The following is a 27,216-nucleotide window of genomic DNA, read 5'->3' as shown; positions in this document are numbered from 1 at the left end:
AGGCTGGGCCCGACACTAGGGGAAGCCCAGGGTGTGTCCAGAGAGACATGTTTCTCCACCTGGGAGAAAGCGCACGGGGTCTCGGGAGGTCGGCACTTGGATGGCACTTCCAGATGCCCTGGACAGAGCTGTCCTTTGCAAGAAGCCCCTCCCGCCCAGGCCCTGCTCTGCCCCCCCTTCTGCTGATGACTTAGGTCTTGGCACTCCCTTTCTCCCCTTCTCCCCTTCGTTCTTGGAAAACCTGTCATTTATGTCCTGCTGAGTCCTGCCCCCTCTTCCGGCTCCTCCTCACGTCAGGAAGGCTCAGAGGCCAACCCTCTCACTTTGCAGGCAAGGAAACTGAGTCTGGGAGGGTGACCAGACTAACACGGACAAGGCCCAGGGCCTCAAAGAACTGACTAGAGTCAGTTTCTCCCTGAGACAGTCCGAAGAGGCCCCCGACCTGGAGGAGCTCCAGTTGGCCCAAGGTCCTAGGACACGACAGTGTCCAGCCATTCAGGAAGAGATGGCATCCTTCTGTCCTTCCAACTGAGAATCCCTTCTGACTCCTCCTTCCCCTTCCCACCGCCCAGGCCACGGCCCCAGCAGGCCTCAGATTGCTGCTCAACAGTTTCAGGGACTCCCGCCAGCCCCCGACTGGCCTCTGGGACCCGGGGGCCTTCCTGGTGGTGCCATCCATTTGACCTTCCTCAGACAGCTTTCCTTGCTTGACAAGCCCGCTGCCTCTTGCAAGACAAACTCACCAGCCTGGGCCCTTGTCTATCCGGTCACCCCTGCCCCCCCCCAACATATGGCTTGATGCCGTCTGATGACACAGGCCGTGGCCTGCGTCTGCCAGCCTCTCCTCCATCCTGCATCGCTTCCCTTGCCCCTCCTCCCAAATCCTGTTTCTCCAAGGCTTCTTCTCCAGTCACCTGCACAAAGCCTGCTCTGACCCAACCAAGGCCCCTTCTCTGGATCCCCGTTGTGCCCAGAGCCAGACTGACCCATCTGCACACCCCCACTGGCTGTGACCTCATGCGTTCTTTGGTTGGCGATGGTCATTTTCCCCAAGTCCTCCGGGGTAAAGACGCCCTTCGCCGTGCCTAGAACAGGGCTGGCCTCATCGCAAGCGCCCAAAGGAGTGCCTTGACTTGCCATGGGAATGTGTGCCAGGGACGGGAATTCGGGCCTCCGTGGGCACAGGGGATCCTTGGCAACGAAATGAGCCACCAGGAAGGCGGAGGGGTTCCGGAGGAGGCAAGCCCGCCTGTGGGGGTGGCCCCACGTGTGGCTTCCGGCCGTGGGGGACCAGGATTCCTCCCCTAACCTCTTGACCTGGGCCTCCCGAGCTGGTTGGCGGAGTCTGGAGAGTTCTCCTCCAGCCGCGGCTGACCAGACAGAGGGAGGCAAGCATGTGCTGGGCAGACCGAGATGAAAAGAGTGTCTGTGTCCCCAGCTATTAGCCCATTTTGAAAGCACGCTTCTGCCAGCAAGGTGGGGCTGGCCAAACCGGCTCCCAGCAGGACACACCCTGCTCTTCCCCAGCGAGTCACACACCCAGCGGGTGCCGGCAGGGCCACCTTCAGCAGTGGAATCCCCACGCCCTCCTCGTGAGAGCCAGAGCACACACGCGGGGCCCGGCGAAGCCACGACAAAGCACCTGTATGGAAAACGCCTCGAGGACGGACCCCCTTTGCCTCCTGCTCCCCCTCTGTGCCCGGCATGCAGGGGCTCTCTTTCGCCTTCCTGGGATTTTAGCCAGGACCAGGCACAGGCGCCGCTGGCTCGTCCCTGGGGGCAGAGGGGGCCTCATGGTGCAGTGCGGCAGCTCTGCTCCACTTTTTTGGGGGGTCTGGGGAGCATGGCCTCGCTCAGCAGGGGCTGCCCAGCAGGGGGCAATCAGGGCCCCAGGGCGCGGGGAGTTCTCTGGGTGAGAGGAGCTGCTTACTGAGCAGTTTGAGTCAGAGAGAGAGAGAGAGAGAGAGGGAGGGAGGGAGGGAGAGACGAGAGCCTCTGGGCCTGAGTCACTCAAGGTGGGACTTCAGCAGCAGGAGCGCCGATCCCGGTCTCCTCCTGGGCCCCACTCCCTCTCTGGCGGGGAGCAGGGGGTCCCACCCCGGGCTGGTCCTCCTTTCCTTTCTCTGGCACGTAGCTTCGTGTGGAGTGTGGAGAGCAGAGGCCCCCCCCTCCCCCCGCAAGCCAAAGCCCTGACATCCAGGCAAAGAGCTAGCCCGTTCTGTTTGGAGGTGGCTGTGGTGGTGGTGGGTCTGCTGGGGCATCCTAAGGCCAGGGAGGCACGGCCCCATGATTCCATCCCAGCACCCTGAGGCCAGCAGCACCTACTCAGGAGGGAATCCCAGTTTGCAAACCGAAGGACAGAGGCTGGTAGATCGGTCTACTCGGTCAGGTGAGGCACAACAGGCACAACCTGATGTCAGGTGTCGGGCATCTTCTATCACCTGAATTTTTAAAATGTAAAAAAACCCCAACTCAAACCCATGAAAGTTTTGATGCCCATCCTGGGAGTGCAGAGTCCCTCAGAGATCTGGTTAATAACGGTTAGCGTCCCTTGTCGCCTCTGAGAGGTGGAAACTGGGGGCCTGCATCAATCAGGGCAATAGTAAGAAATGTGGGTAATTCAGATCCAGTTTCTGGTTCCAAAGCATCTGGACAACTGCAGCCCAATTAGAAAAGACCATAAAAACCCCAGGCTGTAGCTTGTGGGTCTTTCAAGATGGTGCTACATCCTCCAGGGAGCTCACAGCTCCGGTGAAGGAGGCATCTTGCCCTGTTGGGCTTGAGGCTCCAAGTCTGAGTCCCAGGCTGGTGGGAGGGTCAGGCCCCCGCGGCTCCCGGCGTTATCGGGCACCAGGGTGCAAAATGTCTTGTGTACCCCAGCACCCTGCCACAGGCGGGCGCTCCATGACATCTGCCGTGGGAACAAACCACTGTGGCCCTTGGGAAGCCAGCTCCGTCTCCACGCCCTGCTCTCTGCCTCACTGCTAACCTGCAGGAAAACGTGGATTTTCTGAAAATCTTCTCTGGAATCTCCTCCCCCTTCACATCTGACAAGTGGGTTTTCTTAGCTTCTTAGGACAGGTTTGGGGAGCAAGGACCTAAAGTTTCATGTGTACACATCTCTGTTACATTTTGGAAAGGAAATCCCCGGCAGGTGTTAACCTCTTGTGAGGACAGACCCCGTGGCAAAGGACACCCCTCAGACCTTGGCCATCTCTCTTTCATGTCAGACAAGTCAGAGGCATGACTATCCTGCCCTCTGAGCCCCCTGTTCTGTGGTCACAGCTTTTGAACCCAGAGGCTGACCCCACTGTCCCTGTAACTGTTCATCCTGGGAAGGAGCCTTATAAGGTTTCAACATGAAATAATCCCAGAATCTCAGAGGATACACCAGTTCCTGGAAGAGCATAGTCGAGGGTCAGGACGATCCCGCTAAGTTCAGCACCCCGCACCCCATGCTGGAAGTCCGAGGGCAGCTCAGTGGCCCCTTTGACCACCTCCCACATACTGGGCCAGGAGGTGCTTCCAGACATAAGAAGAAGAGGGCCTTTGGGCTGTGAAGTGGGGACATCCTCAGGGGCAGATGCTTACGTGGCCCAGAACAGAGCTCCTTGGAGACACCGACCATGGAAGGAAAGTACTCCCGCTGATGAGGAAGCAGAGAATTTCACATGAAAGGAGGATCCTCCAGGGCTTGGGTGCTGGATCTCCACTCTGGAAGAGGAGCCCGTGTGCCCGTGGCCACACACTCCCATATGCACACCTGCCTACATGGAGCACTTCCCTGAAGTTCCTTGAGCGGACTGTAAGAACATCTCAGCCGGCGTGGTGCTTTACAGTGTGCCAACAGCTCCCCAGTCGTCATCTTGTTGGAGACTCCTGTTGACAGCACGCCCATCGTCTCCTGCCTCCAGTGAAGCGTCAGGGCAGACGGCAGCAACCGCATGCTCTCTGTGAGCATTTATTAAGTTCATAGAGCTCAAGGCCACATGGCTGGCTAAGGCCACATGGCTAAGATGAGGCAGACGGTGAACCAGAACTCAGGTCTCCAACTTCCCTCCTGGTGTCTGTCCTCCAGCCGCTGGGCCACGGAGGTCTGGTGACTTGAACAGAGCCTAAATGGCGAAGAGCACCTGCAGCTAGGGGGCACCTGCAGGGGCTCCGCCTGCATCTGGCTAGTTGCTGGCCCTGACTCCTAGGAAGCCCCTTCCCCAGGGGCTAAAGACATAGGAGGAATCTGCCCCCCACCCCCATTTTTGGCCTATTTTGGGAGAGCCTTAGAGACATTTAGGAAGACGGTAGCTCCTCGGCTGTGTGATGCAACACCACTGCCCAAAGACCTGGGCTAGAAGACCTTTTGCTCCAAGGGACACCGGTGGGCAAGGAGACATTGTGGTTATGACAACTGGTCTGTCTGGGCCAGGACCGTGAGAGTGAAGGTGCAGAAAAGTGACTGTACCCTTTCAACCACGCCTTATTCCAAATGCACCATGGAGCACACCTAGATTGGGCTGGGAAAGCAGGGAGTCATGTCAAGACTGGTGCCTGAGGCTGGGCCTGGAGTTTCTGGAATTAGCCAAGTCTTGCTGAGCTTCTTCATGCTCAGGGAGTTGGGCCACCCTGCTCCAAGCCTCGGGGACAGTCAGGAGGATGGAGAAGAGGGGGCTGGGCCACTGGCTGGCCCTGAGCTCCCCTACTTTCCTCAGGCTTCCTCCCGCAGCACTCCCACTCTGCTCCCAGCACCATGGGGCCTCCAAGAGTGGATGAGGGCTCCAGACAGATGTGGAAGAGGCCTAGAATCTCCTGTGGACCCTCTCCAGGCTGGCCCCCGGGAGCCCTCCCACAGAGTTCAGCACTCAGCAGGCCATCAACAGACACTCAGTCAGAGACCTCATCTAGGGGCACCTGGGTGGCTCAGTCGGTTAAGCAGCCAACTCTTGATTTTAGTTTGGATCATAATCCCAGGGTCCAGGGGTTGAGCCCCATGCCAGGCTCTGCCCACAGCTCAGAATCTGCTTGGGCTTCTCTCCCTCTCCCTCTGCTCCTCCCCACGTGTGTGTATGCTCTCTCTCTGAAATAAATACATAAAATACTAAAAAAAAGAAACATCACCTTTACCTGAAACCATAAAACTGCTAGAAAAAAACATAGTAAGCTCCTTGACATAACTCTTGGTGATGGATTTTTGAATCTGACACCAAAGCAAAAACAAAAACAAAAACAAAAAACAAAAGCAAAAATAAATAAGTGGGACTCCATCTTATTGAGCCCTTCTGCAGAGCAAAGGAAACCATCACCAAAACGAAAAGGCAACCTACTGAATGGGAGAAAATATTTGTAAATCCTATTATCTGATAAGTGGCTAATACCCAAAATACATAAAGAACTCCTACAACTCAATAGAAAAAAAAAAAAACAAACAAAAATCTGATTTAAAAATGGACAGATCTGAATAGACGTTTTTCCAAAGAAGATATATGCAAATGGCCAACAGGTACATGAGAAGTTGCTCAACAGCATTAGCTATCAGGGAAATACAAATCAAAACCACAACGAGATATGACCTCACACCCGTTAGAATGGCTAGAAAGAGGAGAAATAACAAATGCTGGCGAGGAAGCAGAGAGGAGACCCTTGTGCCCTGTTGGTGGGGATGCAAACTGGTGCAGCCCCTGCGGAAGACAGGATGGAGTTCCCTTGAATAATTAAAAATAAAATTACTGTGTGATCCATTTATCCGAAGAAAAGGAAAACACTAACTTGAAAAGATACATGCATTCCCACGTTCGCTGAAGCACTGTTTATGTGGCTAAGACATGGGCGTGATCGAAGTGTCCACCGGCAGATGAATGGATAAAGAAATCGTGGTGTATAGGCACATACAATGGAATATTACTAAGCCATAAAAACGACGAAGCCTTGTCATTCGTGACACTATGGACAGACCTTGAGTGCCTTACGCTAAGTGAAATGAGTCAGACAGAGAAAGACAATGATCACATGGTCCCTCTTACATGTAGAATCTAAAACCCATCCACCCTGAACCCCAAACCCCAAGAACAAATACACAAAACCCATGCTTATAGACGCAGAGCACAGACTGGTGGCTGCCAGAAATGGGGGTGGGGGGCGGCTGGAGAAATAGGTGAAGGGAGTCAGAGGGTTAAAAAATATATATCATCTTTAAAGGCTCCGTTAAAGAAACAAAACTATTCCGTCGGGTGTATGGCTGGTCACCTCGGGGAGGGGGCTTCACTCTGGCGATTTTCTCCTTGGTTCTCAGCTTCACCTGACCTGCTGGACCAGCTTTAGGACAATTATCCTGCGTGATGACTTTGCGACCCAGAATCTCCCCAAGAGTGGGACACGCACCGCAGGTGATTGAGAGGTGACATCAGAGCATTTAACGCACCTCAACAGCCAACATTGAAGCACACAGAAAGCTCTTCCTTCTTCCATTTGATTACCATAAGGAGAAAGTCTAGGTTGGCGGCAGTAAGGTTTTTTAGTACTTGCCAGCCTCCCTTTCAGAGCAGAAAGAAAAAAAAAAGGGTGGGGGGAAGGAAAAAAAAAAAAGGAAAAAAAAAAAAGCTTTATCTACCGGGAACTAAATGATTTGTTTGTTTCTATTCATTAGTATTGGTTATTAGTTATAGTTAGCTTTCATCCAGGGCAAAGCATCCTGTTTTTCTGTTTGTTTATTTTTTCTCACTTCTGAGTTAGTGATATACATTTTCCTTTCAGAATTTCCTTTGAAATTTAAAATGAAGTACATCAGAAATAAATCACAGCTGGTCACTGATTCCATAAAAATCGTGACAGCAGACTGCCAGTGACGCACGCAGGCTTGGGGAACAGTCGCCCACAGTGGCGAGGGTCCCCGGATGTAACAGTGTGACGAGGTGCTCCGGGCAAGGAGTCGGGGAGACCGGGGGTTCCAGTCTGGATTTTTCCTCGTCCGGCTGTGCGGCCTTGGGCACTCATCTCACCTTTCTGATCCTGTTTCTCCAGCTATAGAGTGCCCTAGAAGCTTCTTCGGACTTGGGCGCTCTATGATTCAGCCCCCGCTGGAGTCACAAACGCCTGCTTCCCAACCTAGCTGGGTGCTTCTGAACAAACCCCACCTTCATCTCCTTGGGGCTGTGCGTTGTGCGCCCTGCAGGAGAGTAGGACGGGGTGGGTGGGGGTCTAGGGCCCAAGAGCTGCTTCTCTTCCCGCCCAGCTCATCTCTACCCCTCGCCCCCACCCCCCACCCCATTTGATTTTGTTTTTCAGCTGAGCTTGCTCTCCCGGGGCAGGACGGCCTCCGTAGAGACTTGCCAGGGCCCTGGGGGAGAATGCTGAGCCTCACCCCAGCGGAGGGTGGGGATGGCTCTTCCACCCACTTGGGAAATGCCGCCCCATTGGTCTCGCTGAGCTCTGTGACAAGAGGAAAACTCTGACACCAGAAAAGAGGCATCAGGAGATTTACCCAGGGCTTTGTTTTCGTGGACCTCCTTCCCGTCCCCCTGCTTCCTGGCTTTGGAGCATGTGCAGCTGGCGGGGCAGGACAGGAGATCCTGACTCACCCCGGCCCACTGGGCTCTGGACTGGGTTTTGCCAAGTCTAGCAGTGAGGCACCGGGCAAGTCCCTGCATTTGCCTGCGGCCTGACTTCCCTGCACGGAAAATCAGAAGACGAGCGATGGTTCCCGCCGATCTCACAGAGACGGAGGATCGGGCGGGGGAATAACCCGTGAGCCTTTGTGTAGATTCAGAATGCTGCACCGGCCCAATTACTAAATGACGGGGATGCTCGAGATCGGGCGCTTCCCCCGGGAGGCCCGGCCGCAGACGAGGGCGCCGGGGCGCTGGCGGCCTGGCAAGCTGCCACCCGCATGCTCACCCCAGAACCTGGGGGGGCCCTGCCCAAAGCGCCTGCTCCTTCCGGGGACTGGGGCCGGAGCTGAGGCAGGACCCCCGCCCCGCCACAGATGAGGGAACGGAGGCCAGGGTCTAGGTCAGCTTGTGCTACGCACGGTCGCTTTTAATTATATCCCCTCTACGGCGGCTGTTCCCTCCTTCGGTTGTTTTTAACTACAGCGTTAGGACTTTCAAGACTTGTTGGCTGAGTACAGTGGTTCCTGTCCGGACCAAGAAAATACCAAACCAACCGACCAAGCAACCAAACAAACACCAGGCCCCGGACAAAACTCCACTAATTTTTTTTTTCTGGTGTAAAATAAAGAAGTTTACAATTATCCCCAACTCTTCAAATCTTCCCTCTGAAGTCTCGGGGGCTCTACTGTGAATGCGGGCTTGAGGAGGAAGGGGGGACAGTGACCAAGTCCCCCCCCCCACCGCCCCGAGCATCCCAGCCAGATTGCCCGGCCTCCTGCCCCCGTGGCCGTCCTCCCTGCCTCCTCCGGGGTCTGGCGCTCCTCAGGACCCGAAGGGAGCGGTGAGCAGCAGGCTGGCTCAGCTCTGACGGCATCCCGGGTCCTGGCCTCCAGGAATCGGAGGCGGAGGCCAGGGAGGCTCGCGAGAGCTCTGGAGCTGGCACTCCTTGGGGGCGATCGGTCAGGAAAGAGGGCCCAGGTGCTACAGCCGGACCGAGCCCCAGCCTGGGGGGTCCTGCTCTGCCCAGATCCTCTGCGAGGGCACCCCATCTCCTTTCACGCCCCACTCCAAGCGCAGCTCTTCCAGGGGCCGGGCCTCGTTTGCTCCCCTGGAGCCCACCCTCGGGTGCCCGGGGCACGCACTTGCCGGAAGCACGTCCCCAGCCCTCTGCAAGGCCACGCTGTGGGCCTGGGAGGCATCCCCTGAGGAAAGACACAGCATCTGGGCCATCAGAGCCGGAGGCGGGCTGAGCCACCGTCTGGTCTGTGGCCGGGCAGCTGAGGGCCAGCGCGGGGTCCCGGCGACAATCAGGGCCAGTGGTGCAGAGGCCCGTCCCGGCCTCCGCAGAGGCCTCCCTGGCTCCCGACCTCAGCAGGAGGAGGGGCCTCCCTGAGGACAGGATCAAAAGCCAAAGGACGCCCTGCTAGGGGCCCATCCCTGAGGGACACCGGACGCAGGTGTCGGCCACGGGCTTCTTCCAGGGGGTGTCCGAGGTCTGGCCCGGCGTCCGTGAAATCACGCCACGGGCCAAGCCCCCTCGCCTCGCAGGCACCTCCTGTCCCTCAGCCAGCAGGCTCGCTGACTCCTTTTGCGGGGGGTACCCTGGGGCCCCGCAGACCCTCTCACCTCCCGGGCTGAGGGCGTGAGTCACTGGCTGGCAGTAGGGACCCGGAGTTGGCACACGCGTCGGAGCAGGAGCCCTGGCTGCCGGGACAGGGAGCCTGGACCGCTCCACCTTGCCTGTCCTGGACTTTTCGAGAACAGAGGCCCAGCGGGCCCTGCCTGAGGAACCCCGCCGGCGCGGAGGGCAGGGCCATTCGGAGCTGAGGAATGGGAGCAGGGAGGAGGCGAAGCCAGAGGTTTTGAGTCAGGGGAGCGGCCAGCTGGAGCGTCGCTGTGCCTGTTTCCTGTCCGTAAAGCTAAAGTGAATGAGTCCTGCCGCCTTTCCATCCTGCTGCAAGGGTTAATGAAACTGCTGTTCTGCTCATGCTTGGAAATGCTCAGATGAAAGCAGGGAGGACGTGCAGAAGCCATTACCCACCATAGGCCGGAAGCGGGGTCCCAGCGGGAGAAGTGGGGTCTCAGCCGGAGGACGTGCCCCTCCCCTGCCCCCAGGGAGACCACCGTGCAGGCTGTGGCTGCCGCCCTGTAGCCTCTCGCCCTCGGCTCCCACGTCCCACAGAGACCCCGAGAGGTCCGAGCCAGCCGGTCCTTGTCTAGGATCTGACCCAAATGCCTTGCCCCATGGATGGGAAAGCCAAGGTCTGGAGAGGGGAAGACCACCCCAGATCCCGCAGCCTGTCGCAGCTGAGATTAGAATCCAGCCTCCCCCGGCGGATCCGCCACGCCGGATCCACAACCCTTACTGCCTTTCAGAATAGGAATCGGAATTCTCACCCATTTCAGAGATGGGCAAGCTGAGGCTCAGTCGGGTTAAGAACATGCCTGGGTCATACAGCTGGTGAAGGGGCAAAGCCAGGATCTGGATCCAGTGTCTCCTCCACACCGGGGTGTTTTGGGGAACAGACGGTGTTAACTCTGGGTTGGCAAAGATGGTCTCTCTGCGTCAAGGGCAAGGATCCCATCATGTCTCTTTCTGGCAGCTCCTCTGAAGTACCAGGTCCAGGGCCTGGCCTTTGGGGACACTCCGGCCACATGGCTAACTGGAGAACACTGTGCTTGGGCTTCCCGTCCCCTATGGAAGCTTCATGCAACCCAACCCCAGCGCTCTCATCTGTAAAAGGGGGCCACCCGGTGGCTTCAGGTTTGGGCTGGGCAGGATCAGTTCTTCTCAGGATGAGGGTCCCTAGCACGTTGTCCACAAAACTCTGTCATGGGTGTGTCATCAAATATTGACGTGTGTGTTAGGCAAGTTCAGCTAAGCAGGGTTTGGGAGAAAGATTTGCCAGTGAATCCTGGATTACAGTAGACAAATGGGGTCAACAAGCAGGACAAAGGCAGGATTTTCCCTGGTTATGCTGCTGGAGACTCCCATCCTCGGGAGCACGGGGCTGGATTTCAGTGAGCACAGTTGAGTGATTCAATATGACGGCCCCAGGTGTCCCCCAGCCCAGACCTCCCGGCTGACGATGCCCAGGTGGACCGGACGGTCCAGGTCAGTCCGTCACCCGAGAGCATCACTTGATGTGACTCCCGGAAGACCTGAGTGTTCAAGGTGTGCCTCTGGATTTGTAAGCAGGAACATCTATCGGAGCTGGAGATGACAGAAAAGGAGATAAAGCGATTCCCTGGAAATCAAAATTGTCCACCTGCCTCAGCTTCGTCTTGGACGAACCCCTGCGGTAGGAACCCGTCTCCAGCTTTGGAACAGAAGGGCTGTGCCTTCCAGTGCGTCGAGCTCTCTCGTCGCCCCAGTTGGTCTCAGCTGACCCAGAGGAAGGTGTTCAAGGGACCCATTACAAGGTCCCCTAACGGGACTCAAACACCTTCCACTTTTTCACCAGAAGTGGGGATGGCCTGGAGTAACCCTGTTTGGGTCCCCAGCCCGGGAGGGGAGCACTTCAAGGGGTCCTGTATTTGATTACAGAGAGTGCTGTGGGGAGATGCCCTGACCTAGGCTTGCCACGTTTGGCAAATAAAAATACAAGACTGGAATTTTGGGTAAATGACAAATGACTTTTTAGTGTAAATGTGTCCCAAACATTGATTGCATTTTATCTGGCCTCTCTGGCCCGACCCCCATTAACCCTTATAGCCCAGTGAATCCGGCTTGAGTTTAAGAAGGAAAAAAATGGCTGCTTTCCCGCTTCGTTTGAACGAGGCTGGCTCCTCAAGGGAAGAGTAGGCTTGGTTGGGGGACAGGAGGAGGGAGGAGATGAAGAGATGCAAACTCGCAGATCTCATGCGGGTCCCCAAAACACGGTTGTGGTGTTAAAATATTAAGGTGCAAAAATAGAAGACAATGCAAAAACCCCACATACCAGGGCCGTCGAAAAGTCTGGAGTACCGAGAGCAGAACTCCACTAGACTGGGAGTTGGGTGGCGGGGCTCTGGGTGCTGTCCTCGTGAGCAGCCCTGTGACCCTGCGGAGTGAGCTACCCTCTGGGAACCTGCCCGTCCTCAGCTGTGCGGTGTCAACCCCACTGGGGCCCGAGCGTCTCACTAGTGTGCTTCTGAGAACCGGAAGGGAACGGCAGAAGCTCAACCCGAGAAACTGAGCAGGGGCGCTGGAAACTGCCCCCACCCGTTGCCCCCCCACCCTGGCTCCTCCCTGAGATCTGCACCACCCTGGAGGAGGAGGAGGTTGGCACGGCCAGCAGGGAGCTGACTGGGCCAATGACTGGTCTTGGGATCCATCTTTTCTTTCCCTTAAGCCCCCCGATGCCTCTTGTGTGTCAGACTAACTCTGTTTGAGGTTTTATTTGATGATGAGACTCTCTGTTCAGTTTCCCTAATTTGCGACATGGGCTGCGGCGGCCTAGAAGTGGCACAGTTAGAGGCGTATTCAAACTAGAAGGCTGCTGCCGACACAGAGCACAAGGCAAAATCGTAAGGTAGCATCACGGCTTTTTAAGGATTTTTAGAACTTTCCTTTTGGAATTGCCTGCAGATTCTCTGCATATTTAATGACATACAGACTTCACGGTGACAGATCTTGGCTCTTGGGATGTTCGTTGGAGCCAGATCTAAGGAGTGAGGCGCTCAGGGCGGCTAATACTGTCCCTGCTCAAACACAGGTCATGACAGCAAAGGAACAAGGCTGGCTTTCCTACATCATATAGCTCCTAAATGACACGGATAGTTGGGTCTAAAAAAATTTTTTTTAGAGGGTCGCAGGATCCTGGGAGTGACGGCAGAGGGGCGCAGACCCCAGGACAGCAAGGAAGTCCGGCCCGGGTCGTCCTCTGACCCTGGCTCTCCGGCTCCCCTGCCAGGGCACGGAGGGCGAGAGGACCCCGCCGGCTGGGTGTCTGCGGGGCATTTGTCCCCTGCCCGGCCCGACCTGCCCCACACGGGCTGGCTGACGGGACAAACGTGAAGGCAGCGGGAATCATTCTCCGGCAGCTTCGGGCCACCCCGGCCCCCGTGCTGCCTTCAGCCGAAGGGGGAGACGAGAGGGCCACCAGCCCCGGGAGAGCCCGCGGCGTAGGTCGCCGACCCTGAGCCTGCTCCCGGCCGTCCCTCTCGCCCCCTCCCCAGTCCTGGCCCTGTCGGGCTTGCCCCGGCCTTGGCTGGCTGCAGGCCTGGCTCCAACATCCATCATTCCACTTCCTCGCCACCTCGCCCCCTTCCCTCTGCCAAAACCTCATGTGTGCCGCGCTCTTCGCCGTTCCCATAGCCGCTCCTGAGCAGAGAGGAGACAGGACGTGCCTCAGCAGCTACCCTGACGTGAGTCATGTCTGAAGTCCCGCCAGCGAAGAAGGAGGAAGGAGGGTTGGGCCTTGGGCGCGTGAAAGGAAGGCATTTTCATGGACTGTCAGAAGACAGGCGCGAGGAGGGGTGGGGGAGCCTGGGAGCATCAGGAGCTGCCGAGATTACTGAGGACGGAGTTGATGAACCAGAAGAAATGCCCAACGTGGGCCAGGTCGAGATTTTTTTTTTCTTTTTAAAGGAAAGACCTCTGAAAGAGGTGCTTTGCAGTTCTTGGCTGCCAGTTTCCAGGGCAATGACCCCGCGCTGCCCCTCTGATAACACTCCCTGTTAATGTAACATCGACCTGTGGGTGAAGTCCACACACACAGATCCTCATTCCCACTTCCCAGACGCTAAACCGATCCCCAGAGAAGGTAAGAGGTTTATCCGAAGTCTCAGAGCCACGGAGTGATAGAGCCTGAAAGGACCTGACTAAGCTTTCCCGGCTCTGATCTGTAGCAGAATAGATGAAAAGACGAGTAACATCCACACAGGCGGCAGGATTGCTCATTCCGCCTGCTGGTCCAGTCCAGTGATCGGCCTTCCCGGGGTCTCACAGGAGCCTTTATACTGCGTTACTAAGCCGTTTTCTCTAAGTCAGATTCTCTCTGGTCATCACGCGTGATGTCAAAGCACTTTATCCACGTCTGTGCCACATATGGGCTCAGTCAACTGTCTATATGTTGCACTGAGGGTATCAGTTGCCATAAAAAAAAAAATAAGAAAAATGGGAGGGGAATAGATTTGCAGGAGGGAAGTTAATTCTTCCCTTCGGTCCCTACCCTGTAACATGCAAGAAAGGCAAATATTCCCAAATTAGCCCCAAGAAGAGCTTAGGAAGGAAGGCTCAAACTGACAGCAAAAATAAGACCTGACTCATAAACCACCTACCTTGTCCCTTGCCCAGGACCCCAAAACCCCAAAACCCAGAGGTGACATCTGTAAACAACGAGGACTCCAAGCAAATGCCACTGACACCTGGAGTCCCAAGAAGACAGTGCCCCGGGCCCCCTGGAAAAACAGCCTTTCACTCCAGCTGCATATTGTCTCACAAAAGAATTCCTAAGAGCCACACAGGCTAATGTTGAAACTGGCAAAAAAATAAATGGAAGTCATAGAATTTAGAGACAGGGTGTCATTGAGCCCAATATCCCTGATTTTCGAGTAGAAGAAACCCCCTACACTGGTTTGTATGGTTGCACCGGAGCATTTACCACAGACCTTGGCGCAGGGGTAGGGCTAAATAAATATTTGTTCAGTAATGGATGGATGGGCATAGTGGTTGGAAATCACACAGAAAGGCAGTGACAGGGTCAGGATTAAAGGATTTAGGATCATCTCTACCTATGTTAATAAAAAAAAAAAAACCTTAAGACTGATTGTCATCAGTTTTTTTTTTCCATGCACATTATTTCATTTAATCCTGACAACAAACACCATGAGATAGACTTTGTTATATCCATTTTAGATGTGAGGAGACTTAGGCCCAGAGGTAGAAATATCTTGCCCATGGCCACATGCTCAGTGAGTAGCAGAGATAGAATTTGGATCCAGGTTTGTCCAACTTATAGACACAGACACTCCAAGCCCAATGTAGGACTCAAACTCATGACCCTGAGATCAATAATCACATGCTCCACCGACTGAGCCAGCCAGGTGCCCCTGCCCAACTTATAAACTCAAGCAACACTCCAGTCCAGCATGCACCCTCTTATCTAAGAATCACTGCAGGGGACATGCTCTTCCAGCCCCAGGGGACTTCTAGAGCATTCTCCATGGTCATCAGCACACACGGAACAGGGAGGTCTCCTCAGTTAATCCACAAATGGAACTCAAGAATTCAAACTTCTCTCAAATCCATGATCATATCAGACATTTAGGAAAATAGGCTGTTTTCTTTATGTTTTTCTAAAACACTCTCATTTGAGACACTTGGCAATATCCAATCAGCCCGAACAGGAGATGACACTAACAGCCATCCATGAAATAATGGCCAAGCCTATGGCCCCGGTCAGGGCTGTTGGGCCTCACTTCATGGACCAAAGCAGCCCCTTCCCACCCGGTGTCACTCTTCTCAGGAACCAGTGCAGGTTTGCCCGACCGTAAAGTCTAAGCCATCCCCCTCAACATTCCAGGTCTTTTGGAATGGAAGCAGCTTCTTACCGGATATCCCCATGAGCCATTCGCCGCCTGCATCTTGGAGTAGTAGCTGCTCCGGCTGGTGGTCCCATAGTTGTTGTAATTGTCGGCCAGGCCATCGTACATGGAACCTTGGGGGCAAAGGCAGGGGGTTAGGACAATGATGGCCATGCTGATCACTCGCCTCTCCTTCCCACAGCATCCAGGTCCACCGCGCCCCTTGGAGGAGACCAGGTCTGAGCTCTTGAAGGAGGAGGGTAGGAAATACATCATCCGCTCGCCACCTCTCTCTCTACCCCCTCCACAGCCAGGGCCAAGGAAGGGCGCACGCAGGCTGCTGCAGGGACAGCTCTGCAAATCTCAGCTGAGTCCTCCCTGGGCTGACGGAAGGACTCCCTGCTGCTTGGGCTAAGTTGACACCTACAAGTCAGGAGTTGGCCTGGAGGGCCGTGGAGCACCGCCAGTCCACTCCAGGGAATCACGACTCCACGGTCCACGAGGATAAGCTCCCCACTGGGGGACGGCTGGCAGGATCTCAGCATTCCAGGTCCAGAGCCCCGGGGTCAGAGCCACAGAGCAGGGAAGGCTGATTAGAGGCCAATTCGGGGCGAGCCTCTGGTTTCAAACCTCAGTCCGGCCCCCCGCTAGTGACGATGTGATCTTTTGTCCCTTCCTTCATCTCCTAGGTGTTCTAGATGGTGAAGGGGGGGTGGCCACCAACCTCAAAGGCCCCAGTGAGGATTAATTAATGTTTTCAGAGTGCTTGGAGACCCACAAATGACAGGCTCTGCAAGAGGACAGAGTGTCATTAGGGCTATTAGGGGCAAAATGGCTTTGAATCCCAGAAATCCAAACTGGATTTTGGGCTCCTGGTGGGGCTACCTTCCCTTCTCCTCTTCACCAGATGGTAGGTGGACCCTAAAGAACAGTCCCAACCGGCAAAAGCTGGTCTGTTGGCTGTCTTACTGTCCTTGAAGCACAGCTGACGGGACATGCCTACGACTTTGCTCATACCAGGCCCCTTGCCGACTCTGCCTTCCCTTCTCGGCCACAACATTCAGATCTCGCCCATCTTTCAAGGTCAAGTCCAAGATCTCATCCCTTTGGAGAAGCCTCTTCTGACCAGCCCTGCCCAAGGTGATCTCTCCTACCTCTAAACACATACTGTCCTGCTGTCTGTACCCGAGCCACATCCTGCCTGCTGTCCCATTCCCGACACTGGGCTCTGCGTGAGGGGAATGCCATCGCTCTGCGGCCTGGACATCTGGAGCAAAGCTTGCCCCACACTCGTTAAATGATGAGCCCTCTGGGGGGGGGGGGAGGGGGAGGAAAGTGGGATCCAGTGAGAGCCTCCTAAGGGGGATGCGCACTTCTTTTCTCTGAAGTGATGGTCAGACTCCAGCATCAGAAACCCTGTGTAGGGGGAAGGGCTTGACAGTGATCTTGCCCAGCCAAATTAGCTCCTTCCCCACCCGCCACACCCGCTCAGATTCCCAAGCCTTTTGGGGGCAGTAAGATGACTGGAGTATTTGGGCTAAGAGAAGGAACAGCAGAGGGGCAGCTCTGGAATGTGGCAGGTGTCTCTGCCTGGGGCCACTTCCTCTGGCCGAAGCCAGCCAAAGGACCACCCCATAGCACATAGGAGGGGGCACTGCCCTGATTCCCACCCTGCCATCACGGAGGATCAACAGGCCATTAGGGTGATCGCCCATGGCAGAGGTAACTTGCCCTGGGAGCCTAGAGGTGTTGACATTGGCTCTGATATTTGGGCAAGTCACCTGCTCTCCCTGGGCCTCAGCTTCTTCTTCTGTGAAATGAAGGGGTTGGCCTCTGTATACCCCAAAGGCCCAACACAGCCCCAGCATTCCATGGCTGTGTGATTATAGTAACTCATGCCCCATGGCATTCAGAGAAGCTTGCAAGGAAGATGGGGTGACATCAAAGGCTGCGCCACCACCTCCTTGCTGCCCGCCTCGGGGGCCTCCCAGAGAGAGGTGTCTTGCGGGCCCAGGCCTGACTCCTGAGCCTCTGACTTCATCCAAGCTCCCCTACTGAGTGCAGGCAGCTTGTTCCTCTTCCTTTCTTGGGAAGCTCCCCCCCCACCCCCCGAAAGGCGGCCTCTGTCAGGAGGAGCCTGGAGGCAATCTCATGGGCTCAGACACCCAGAACCAGCCCATACCAGGGAAGGGACTGCAGCCAGGACCCTAGGCACGCACGGTCAGGTCCCGAGGCAGCTGACAGCCTGGTCTCGTCTGACTCCCTTCCATCCAGCCTACTTCTATCATCTCTTCCAGGGTTTGACAGGCCAGAGTTCACTTGGCTGTTGCCCCAAGAGCAGGGATATCTCACCCAAGGGCAGGTGTGGGTCAGCCAGCTGCTTTCAGGTGGAAAATCTAGGGTGGTGACAGACAAAGAGTTCTATGGCTCCCCAGCGAGGCTTTCTGCTAGGGGAGGCATCCCCAGGAGGCTCAGTGGAGGGCAGGCTCCCATGGGGCCTCCACTTCTTCTCAAAAGGCAACCTGTCAGCAGTGACATCACTCACCCTCTCAGTCATCAGATGAAGCATCTCCGCCCTCCATGCCCTGCACCTGCCTGCCTCCCTCTCACATAATTTTCTCCATGTGGGAGGTAGGGAGTTCTCTGTCATGGAGGCAGGGGTGAATAAGACCTCTGGAATGCCCTAGGCTTCCAAAAGCCAGTCTCTGTGTCCCAGTGGTGACTTTAGTGATGACAGGTGTGGGTTATAACACTCACTTCTGGTGGGGCCACGGCCGCCAGGCCCTTCCAGGTGGCTCCTGAAGGCACTCCCTAAGATCCATCTGCAATCGGGGACCAGAGCACCTGACTCCCACCCTAAGATGCTTTGCTTCTTTCCTTGTGAGAATGAGGCTGCCATCATGTCAGCCAGTGCGGCTTTTCTGGCAGAATGGCAGCTGCACTTGGGGCCCAAGGTTCTGAGGTAGAGGAGGAGTCCAGAGAAGTTGCCTACTTGAAGTCACACTTTGCGTTGTGCCCTACGACCAAAGAGGTGCAGGTAGGAGGTGAGCTCTGTTAATAAGAGTGCTGCTCCCCTCTCCTGACCCTAGGGTGTCCGGCTGGTGCATGTGACCCTTGGAAAGTCAGATTCGACAGCAAGAACACGGGGGCTCTCAGTGACAGTGATGGTAATGGCTCTGACAGTGTCCCCTTCCCCAGCTAGTCCCTCGTTTCTAGGGAGCTTCTCCTGATCGACTCCACCCTGTCCCGTGGCCACTGGCTGACTGCGCCCTCGGAACAGTGCTAGGACCTCATGACCGTGCCAGCATCCATCATCATGTACCTCGGGCACCCACTGCAGCAAGCGCCGTGTCTCTTCCTTCCCTGGGACCTGGGGCACAGGGCATGGCTCTGGCTGGGATGTGGCCACACCTGGCCTGCGCAGGCCCTTTCTTTCAACTAGTTGTCCCTACCCACCCCTCATGGTGGAGGGGCTTAGGAGCCTGGAGGCTCCATATCCCCCAAATTGCAGCCCAGGCCCAGAGCCTTTGAAGGCCACTCAACCAGGCCCTCTTCCCACCAAAAAACGTCCCTGGTCGGGTGGGGGTAATGGAGGAAGACAGAGGATCTGAGAGCAGCTCTAGGACAGGCACAGCCCCCTCCTTGAGGAGCACGCTTGGTATCAGCGGCGGTAAGGGGAGGAGATCCCAGCACCCAGCTCACCCCACAGAATCACCCCCACTCTTGTAGCTGAGCACCTGCATTCCCACTGTTTCTCTCCAGAAGGGTGCACAGGCTAGACTCAAAGGATGGTGGCTTCTCAGTGGAACCGGCCGCCAGCCCAGCTTGTGCATTGTCCCCGGGAGGCATCTGCCCACCCACAGAATCCCAAGGTCAAGGGCAAGTGTCCAGAGAAGGCACAGCTCTCTCCAGTGCACACTCAATTCCAGCTAGCTCGGCCCACACAGCTTGTCTCATCCGTGTCAGTGTTCCAGGGTGTAAAGCCATCTCCCAAAATCCACCATTCGGACCATCAGCGTCCCTGGATGCTGCTTCCCTTTGGTGCCCGAGACAATGATCTGATTCTCCCCTGTGTCATAGGGCCAACACGAGCTTCCTCGCCTACCAAAGCTTTGAAAGGGAGGCAGCTTCTTTGTGAGCATATGCGGACGGCTCTCTCTGACCGGACCGGACAGCCAGACCTTTGCAGGGGGTGACTCATCCCCTTCCAACTCCAAGCCTTCAAATAGGTCACACCCACTGCACCTGAAACATTCTCTTCGTCTCGGCCTAACCCTCTCCCTGCATTCAAAACCTTGCACAAAAATCAGCTTCTTCTAGAGGTGAGACCCCACCCAGCCCTGGGCACTCCAAACCCTCCAGCGTAACCCTGTCAGCTTTCTGGTCAGCTGCTCTGCTCACTGTGCTGGCTGTGGCTTCCGTACTGTGTGTGTGTGTGTGTACACACGCGCATGCACTTATGGGCCCTTCTCCCTGAAAGCAGGGAGGCTGGGGACTCCCTGAAGCAAGGGATCCGCTTGCACTAGATCCCCACCCCACTCCTGAGCCCAGGACCAGGGTCCTGCCGGGACAAGGCACTCCGGATGTCCGCCTGCCTGACCAACAGGCTGCAACAGGGCCGAGGTCCCCCGCAGTGCGTGTTCCCCCCATCCCCCAGCGCCCTCTCCCTGGCTCCTCGGGAGGCCTGGCCGTGGGGCATCTGCACCAGCTGTGCCTCCACGGCCTGATCTGTGCCCCCCAGGGCCCGTGTCTCTCCGGCTTCTATGCTGAGAACCCGTGAGGGCCACTGGTTGCAAGGAGGAGCCTTCGGGAAGGACAGCTCCAGGCGGCTCGGGGAGCGGTGCGCAGGGCAGGGAGCGACACAATCTACCTCCGATGATCACCACCACAGCACACTTGGGAGGTGACCTAACCCCATGTCGCACAGTTGCAGAAGCCGGAGGGGGCCGTGCCTCGCCCACCATCACACAGCAGCCGGCAATCTGTGCAGGCAGCGCTCAGCGTCCGGGCCGCAGGCTGGACTCCTGCCCCAGCACCACTGCGAGGCGGCGGAGAGCGTGTGCGTCTGTGCAGGGGCGCGGGTGTGCATGTGCCCGTGGGAGCCTCGGGAGGATACCTAATGTTCTCGCACCTTGTTTTGTCCAAAGATCACACACCCTCTAGGGGTCGTAGCCCACGACAGAAGCAGTTCCCCGAGTTTTAGACCTGGAGCGATTGGCTTATTGGTATTTATAATTTGGTGCGTGGGGAGAAATATTTGTTGGTTTTCTTTCTTCTTTTCTTCTTCTTCTTTTTTTTTTTCCAACCTCTGCCAATGAGCTTTATTTAGCAAAGGAGCAGGATCCAGGGAAACAAACTCTGCTGTGAAACATTCTGGAATACCTGGCATTTTTGTATGCGTTGTAACAGGCAAACGGAAATTCTGGTAAAAACCTTCGCTTCAAGCCAAGGTACATTGTAAAGAAACAGGAATTGGTTCATTTGAAGTTTAATTAGGGCGTTTTGTTCCTGGAACAAGGTAAAGCGAAGACACCCTTTACTCTCTCCCGTGCCAGATTCGGGCCCCAGAAACCCACCCCAGAAGTGACATCTGGAAGGGACAGCTGTCAAGAAAATAGACTGAGCTGACCCTCACTCCGGCAGAGGTTTATGCAGCGACAAGGCCGATGGCAAATACAGAAAAGCCAACAAAGGTGGGGTCCGAGGCGGGGGCCTTCCCCTGTGCAGGCCGGGCCACCAAGCCAGCACAAGCCTGCCCCCTAGGAAGGCCTCGACTAGTCACTGCCCCGTGAGGGACAGATGCAGCCTGACGCACCAGGGGACAGGCACCTTCCCTAGCCCTAGGGGGCCCCAACCCTATCTCCTACCAGGGAGAAATACAGGTTTGGCCATTTTACATAAGAAATGGTAGTTATGAGAAGGTTGAAAGTAAAAAAACAAAAAAACAACAACAAAAAAAACAACACATCACAGCTGTCTATGCAGGTAGTGAGACAAACAAGGACAAGGACACTGGTAGCGTCGGGATTTCCCTGGAATGAGAAGTGATCCGAGAAAGAAAGGCGGTGTCCTTAGACTCCGCGCGTGATGTGTATTCACGGTGACGGCAGCGTTCAAGTTGGACCAAATGAGATTCGGGATAAGCGTTAGGAAGAGATTCCAAGTGAAGTTCTAGAGAACCTGAAGGTGGGAAAGTATTCCTTTTGGGCTGCCTAACGGGTGCTCCTGGCCCCCAGCAGGGCGGCTCATGGGGAGCTCCTGCGAGGGCCTCCCCGCTCAGGCAGGCCGAGTTTCCCCAGCCAAGATCTCAGGCTGGGCAGCCCCAGCCCCTGGGTTTCCTCCTGCTTCCCACACGGTGGGAGAAGGCACCCTGATGCACGCACATGAGGACACCCTTGATGCACAGGAGAGCAATACTTAGCAGCCAGTTCAGAAAAAGACCCAGAAGGTCAGGCAGGTTGAGAGGCGCCTCTTCCCGCAAGGTCTCCCGACCCTGGAGCCCCCCCTCCACGGGGACGTCCTGACCAGGGCCAGGCACCTATCTCCTCTGCTGTGTTTTGGGGAAGGCATGGGTGGAAATAGGTACTGGGTGTCAGGCTCCTTCTGTGGGGCTCCTCTCCCAACCCCTGGTGACTCAATTCCCCCTCACCAATAAGACAGAAGAAAACCCTAGCAGGGTGGACCCTGGAGAAAAGCTGGATCTATGGCTGGGACCACCAGTCGCTGATTCCTGACTGTCCTTTGTGGGGTACAAGGCGTGGTGGCTACCTGCCAGGCAGCCTGTGAGGTGTGGCCAGCCTTCTTTGGAGCAGGTGTTCTTAACCAGAGGGGCCCTGGTAGGATTCAGGGGCCCCCAGAGAACCAGACACCCTCGAGAATGGGACTCTTCTCTCTTGGAGAATTCCGGTGTGTCCAGGAGGAGTTAAGGCAATGAGGTGGGCCTGGTCCTTCCACAACGGCCAGCTCGCCCCTCCTAGCAGCCAGAGCAGGTGCATGAGATAGAAACCAACACAAAAAGAGACAGCAGAGTTGGGAGGAATGGCCACTGAGCAAATAGGGAATGCTTGGGCGGTTCTGATGAAGAGAAGGGGGAATCTGATGAAAACAAAGCCAGATAAACCAGAAACACCAGCTCCAAGTGACCTAACCGCCTCTTCCACATAGGACGCCTCTGGGGAAACTGCCCCTGTGGGAACCTGGCCAGAGCCGAGGGCAGAGGGGACACACCTACAGGGTCAGTCCTTGGAGAGGCCTGTTTCCGGAGAGGTACGCATTCGCCAGGGAGGTCACCCCTCACCTGGCTGAAGCCCCCTGGAGGACCCCGGGACGGAGAGAAGGAGATCCCATCAGAGGGATATTACCCACGAAGGGCAGAGCCAGAAAGGGCACCTCATGATGACGGACACTCACCGCATCCCCATTGGTGGGAAGAAGAAGGGGTGTTCGGGGCACCCGGGATTTTTGAGATTTTTCTGGAGCTGTGAGCCTGCAGCTCAGGCCAGGGATGACATGGGAGCGGGAGGGGGACAGGTAAGTCTTGCGCAGAGATGAGAGTAGGTTGTCTCGAGCTGTGACTGGGCTGTGGCCAGAAATGGGGACACCTTTTTTTTTTTTTTTAATGATCTCAAACCTACTTCCAGAAAAGGATAGCGAGCAGCTACCAAAGCACTAAATAAAAGAGGCGGCAAATGCCCTGGAGTCTGTGCGACCTTGAGGAGAAGTCTGGCAAGAGGGGGACCAGGAGCCCAGGCCAGGGTGAAGGGCACACACAGCAGCAAAGAGCTTTTAAGTTCGGGGTCCAGGGAAGCGCTCAACCAGCCATTCTCCCTCCCTCAGCTCAACACAGGGGTCGCTCAGGAGTGAGGGGGAGAGGGAGAGAGGCCAAGCCCAGGAGGAAATGTGAGCTGGCGTGAGTGCAAGGGTGTGGCGGGAGGTGCGCAGGGCTCCATGCTTCCTTCCTCTTAGCTACCCCCGCTGCTCCCCTTACCCTCTCTTAGGGGCCCGACTCCCTAAATAACTCTTGGTGGGCCTGTACTGGTTTGGGCTGTAGAATCTTTCATCAATATTTATTAAATTTAACTAAACACACAAATAAACAGAACATTGGCTAGTTGGCATGTAATTCTTCCTGGGAAGCCTTTGTATTAAGGTTCGTGGTCTAAAAATTCTCCACAAATGTCCCTGTCAGATGCCGCCCCTTCCTCCTGGAGTTTCAAGGATGCTTTCTCTGAGCCCCCGGCTTGGGGGACCTCAGCACCAGCGGGGGGCATGGGACCGGGCACCTAAACTGGACAAGTGCTCACGGTGAGCGCTCAGCCCCGGCGCCTCCTGGCATTTGCAGCCTTGCCAACCTGCTGATGCTTGCTCCTTCCCGCTCAAGCCAAGTGAGGGGTATGGGGAGGAGGGCACTTCTGCGGTGGCCACTGAGGACAGAGGCACCTGCAGACGCCCTTGCCGGGCCTGCGGGGCGGGGGGCGCACGGCCCAGGGGCGTCCTGGGTCTGCAGCCTCTGTGCGCCCTGGGCCTCCTGCACCCGGAGCCTGCGGGCCTGGGCGCCCCAGGTCGGGGCGCGGGGTGAGGGGCCTCACTGGGGAGCCCCGGCGAGCCCAGGGGCGGGGTGGGCAGGGGGGTGGTCCCGGGGCAGGCGGGGCGGCGCGCTCTGGGCTCTGAGCCGGTGCACCTGCGGCCGCCCTCAGTCCCGGCCGCCCTCCCGCGCCCCTGCGCCCCCGCCCGCAGCCCGGGAGGCGCCTCCTGGGTCCCGCCGCAGGCCCAGGGGAGGCCGGGGCGCAGGGGCGCGCGGGGGCGCAGGGGCGCGCGCGGGGGCTCAGGGGCGCACGGGCGCACGGGCGCAGAGCCCTTACCTCGGTTGGAGTGGCTCAGGGTGGACGACTGCGAGGACTTGGACTTCTGCCGCTTGACGGTCATCATCACCTGCTCCTGCACGCGCTGGCGGCCCGACGTGCCCGTCTTCATCTTCTGGTCCGACGGCAGGGCCAGCGTGGAGTTGTCCTGGTCGGGGAAGCACTCGTAGGCCAGGGCGGTCTTGAGCGGCGAGGGGTTCATGGCTGCGGCTGCGTCGGCGGCTCCCCAGGCCCATAGAGCGAGCGGTGCGCTCCTGCCTGGCCGCGGGTCCCCGCGCTGCGCTCGCTCGCACTGGCGGGCCCGCCCTCCGTCCGACTGGATATACCGCCCCCGCCCTGCGCCACCCACCGCCGGCTCGGCCCGCGGTGCTCCTGGGGGCAGGGCCCAGGCCCTGCGCCCTCGGCTCCCCTCTCCCGCCGCCCTCCCCCGTGACGTGCAGGGGCGAGGCCGGGAGACGCCCCTCCGTCCTGTCCCTGCTCGTTCAGGGACAAAGTATGCGCTCGGCTGGGGAACCCAGGGAGACGTCTCTCTCTCGAGGAACAGGCCGGTCTGGAGCAGGCCCCCGGGGAGAGCCGGGCGGCCACCTGCTGCCCTGGGTCCTGGCGAGACCAGCCCCGTGCTGGGGCTCCCAGGCCAAGCGCTGAAGCACAGCCCCTGTCCCAAGGCGCGCTCAACCCTATGGGGACAACCGCCCTACTCTCTAAGGTGGCTTCCTCCCCAAGGGGCTGGGGTGGGGGCATGAAGCCTCAAGGACCCGACTTGAGACACAAAGGAAACAGTACACTTGCCGTGTCCGGGCACGCCGGAGGAAAGCGCCGTGTGAACAGTGTGTCCTCTGAGACTCCACAGGTCGGGCGTAAAATGGGGCTGGCCCGCATTAGGGGCTCAATAAAAATATTGTTGAATGGGTGAATGAGCAGGAAAGCTAGCCAACTTAAAGTCAAGTCTAACTTGTATCCTCCTCAGATCCTTCCTGGCAGCCTGGAAGGCTGCCTGCCCCCATAAAGCTGCCCCACTCTGGACTTACTATTCCGGGACTTGTGGGTGCATTCTCCTAGACACGCAAACCCCTGGGGACACATGTATAGTGATGTACGTGGAGTATGGTCCCAGGCACAAAGCTAGCTGAGGGTTTTAAAAGAGGCTGAGAATTCTTAAAAACTGTGTTGATGGAAATCTTTCTAAATGGCATCACGCCCTGCCTTCCCTCCTTAAGCAGAGGATGGTCACATAAGTCATGCTCTTCTTGATGACTCAGGATTCATATTCCAGACATCCTTTTTGAACTGCGGAGTGTGCCATCCCGTCAGCTCCTCACTCTTGGGGAGTCCTCCAGCTGTGTTACGCGATCACAGCTGCCTCTTTAGCTGCCCTTTGTATTTCACGCTCCCAGCTCGCTTAGTTCATTTTTCGTTCACCCTTCTGATCTGCAGAGGAAGGGGCCATCAGTCTATGCTAGTTGGGAATCGTATGACAAAGGATTGCAAAACCTGAGCGACAGTCTCAGGGACCTCGTGAAGGTCACTTGTCCATTCCCCGAGAAGTGGGTGTTATATGGAGGGAGCCCCTGCTTTTCCCCATCATGCATGGGGTAGCCATGTGGAGAGCGGAGTATTGTAAAGCAGATCGTAGTTTCCAAGAGAAATAGTTTTAAAATCGAGGGTTGTCTTCCTAAGAGCTTAGCATCAAATAAATCAGAGATGTGACCAACAACATGTCATAGGTACAGAAGTCCAACACCCATAGACCTCTATCATCGCTTGAAATTTTAAGATCCTGCTTCCAGCCATGGGCCGTCAGTGCTGGGTGGATCCTTGGACATCATCCAGCCCAGCCTCCCAATTTTTCCGATGAGGAGAGGAGATAGCTTGCCCTAGTGTCACCCAGTTAATATGAGGCAAAGCCTTCATTCCATTCAGGCCTGGTGACTCCTGGGTCACTGCTCTTCCCTCCATACTATCTGACCTCCCTTATAAAAGTCCTATAAAATGGGCATTAAAGTACAGTGCTCACTGATTATATAAAGGCCCCAGTGTACTATAAAGTATACATAACAGCACATAAAAATACAACTGCATTGTATCACACATTTGCCCTATCTAAAACCTAATATGCTAGCTACAATAAATGTTAATTACGTCTTTATATAATGATAATTTTGCTACCTCAAGCAGGTGGAAGAGCCCTGACGAAGGTGACTGCACAGCCTCTACTGCTATGAAAGGCCGTACTGTAGCCCCTGCAAGTTGAAACTGATCATCTTTAAAATTGTTCCCAGATACGAAGTTTAGTTTCTCGGTTATTTCGATCTTGACATTCCTTTGACATATTGATAGCAATATCCAACATTTGCTATGCTCCTTCAAGCAGTCAGCCTACAAACCAGGTACGGTTCTGGGCCCTTTGCATGGACCATCTCATCCGAATCCTTACAGTGATCCTACAAGGTGAGTATCAGTGTCAAGGCCATCATCTTTCTTTTTGAGATGAGGAAACAGGCTCAGTAGGGCCACTGAGCTGGTGAGTGGCAGAGACAGGGCCAAACACAGGCACACTGGATCCAGAGTGTGGGCACCCCATGGTAGTGCCAGGCTGCCTCCTTGTGATTTCCCGGTGACAAGCAGAAGGCTCAAAAGCCTTTCATGGATCAATCTTTTACCAGGATCTGTTTCTATCACGTGGCATGAAAGTCCAGCAACCCGTGTACCGGTTCCAGTTGTGTCACTAACTACCTTCATGATGCCAGACCAGTCCCTGCCTCTCGCCTGGCACCAGATCTGTAAGGAGTGGAGGTAGATTTGATAGCTCACCAAATCCACCCTCGCCCTAACACTCCGGGATTCGGATGTCACCCATGGGGCTACGTAAGAAGGGGAATCTTGAAGCACCTCCTCTGGATGACATTTTCTTTGTCTCTCCTACCCCACATCAGAGTGAAGGGAAGCCTGGCAGTGGACTGAGGGAGTGCTAATATCTGCAGAGCCAGTAGCAAGTCTGCTTGGCCTATATTATTTGATGTCATCCTCCCAATAACCCCTGAGGAGGTATTATGCTGCAGAACTGGAAACACAGAAAGGTTAAGTCAATGGTGAAGCCTTTATTTGGACCAAGGTCAGACTTCCCACCTGGGAGAAGGGAAGGAAGAGGGTCGGCCACACATTCTAGCCCAAGATGAGCGAGGTATATTCAGGCTGGACGGATTGGTTTGGGACTCAAGTGCATGGCTTTGAGCCAGCAGGCCGGAGCT

General features: G+C 56.2%; 2 protein-coding genes across 2 annotated transcripts in view; one reads left to right on the top strand and one right to left on the bottom strand.

The window, feature by feature from the left end:
- PKP1 (plakophilin 1) overlaps positions 1 to 24,317 on the bottom strand; it is a 45,840-nt gene extending 21,523 nt beyond the window's left edge. Inside the window, exons 1-2 of the mRNA XM_077902430.1 lie at positions 23,969 to 24,317; positions 15,135 to 15,241 (exon numbers count right to left, since the gene is read on the bottom strand). Coding sequence (XP_077758556.1) covers positions 15,135 to 15,241; positions 23,969 to 24,170 — 309 coding nt within the window. The 5' untranslated portion in view covers positions 24,171 to 24,317. The remainder of the gene's footprint in view (positions 1 to 15,134; positions 15,242 to 23,968) is intronic.
- Positions 1 to 27,216, top strand: part of TMEM9 (transmembrane protein 9) — a 185,265-nt gene that overhangs the window by 37,024 nt on the left and 121,025 nt on the right. The gene's annotated exons all lie outside the window — the stretch shown is intronic.

This window comes from Canis aureus, chromosome 6 (assembly GCF_053574225.1).
Source record: "Canis aureus isolate CA01 chromosome 6, VMU_Caureus_v.1.0, whole genome shotgun sequence".
In the NCBI taxonomy this organism is placed as follows: domain Eukaryota; kingdom Metazoa; phylum Chordata; class Mammalia; order Carnivora; family Canidae; genus Canis; species Canis aureus.
This window is presented reverse-complemented; position numbering and strand designations above follow the sequence as displayed.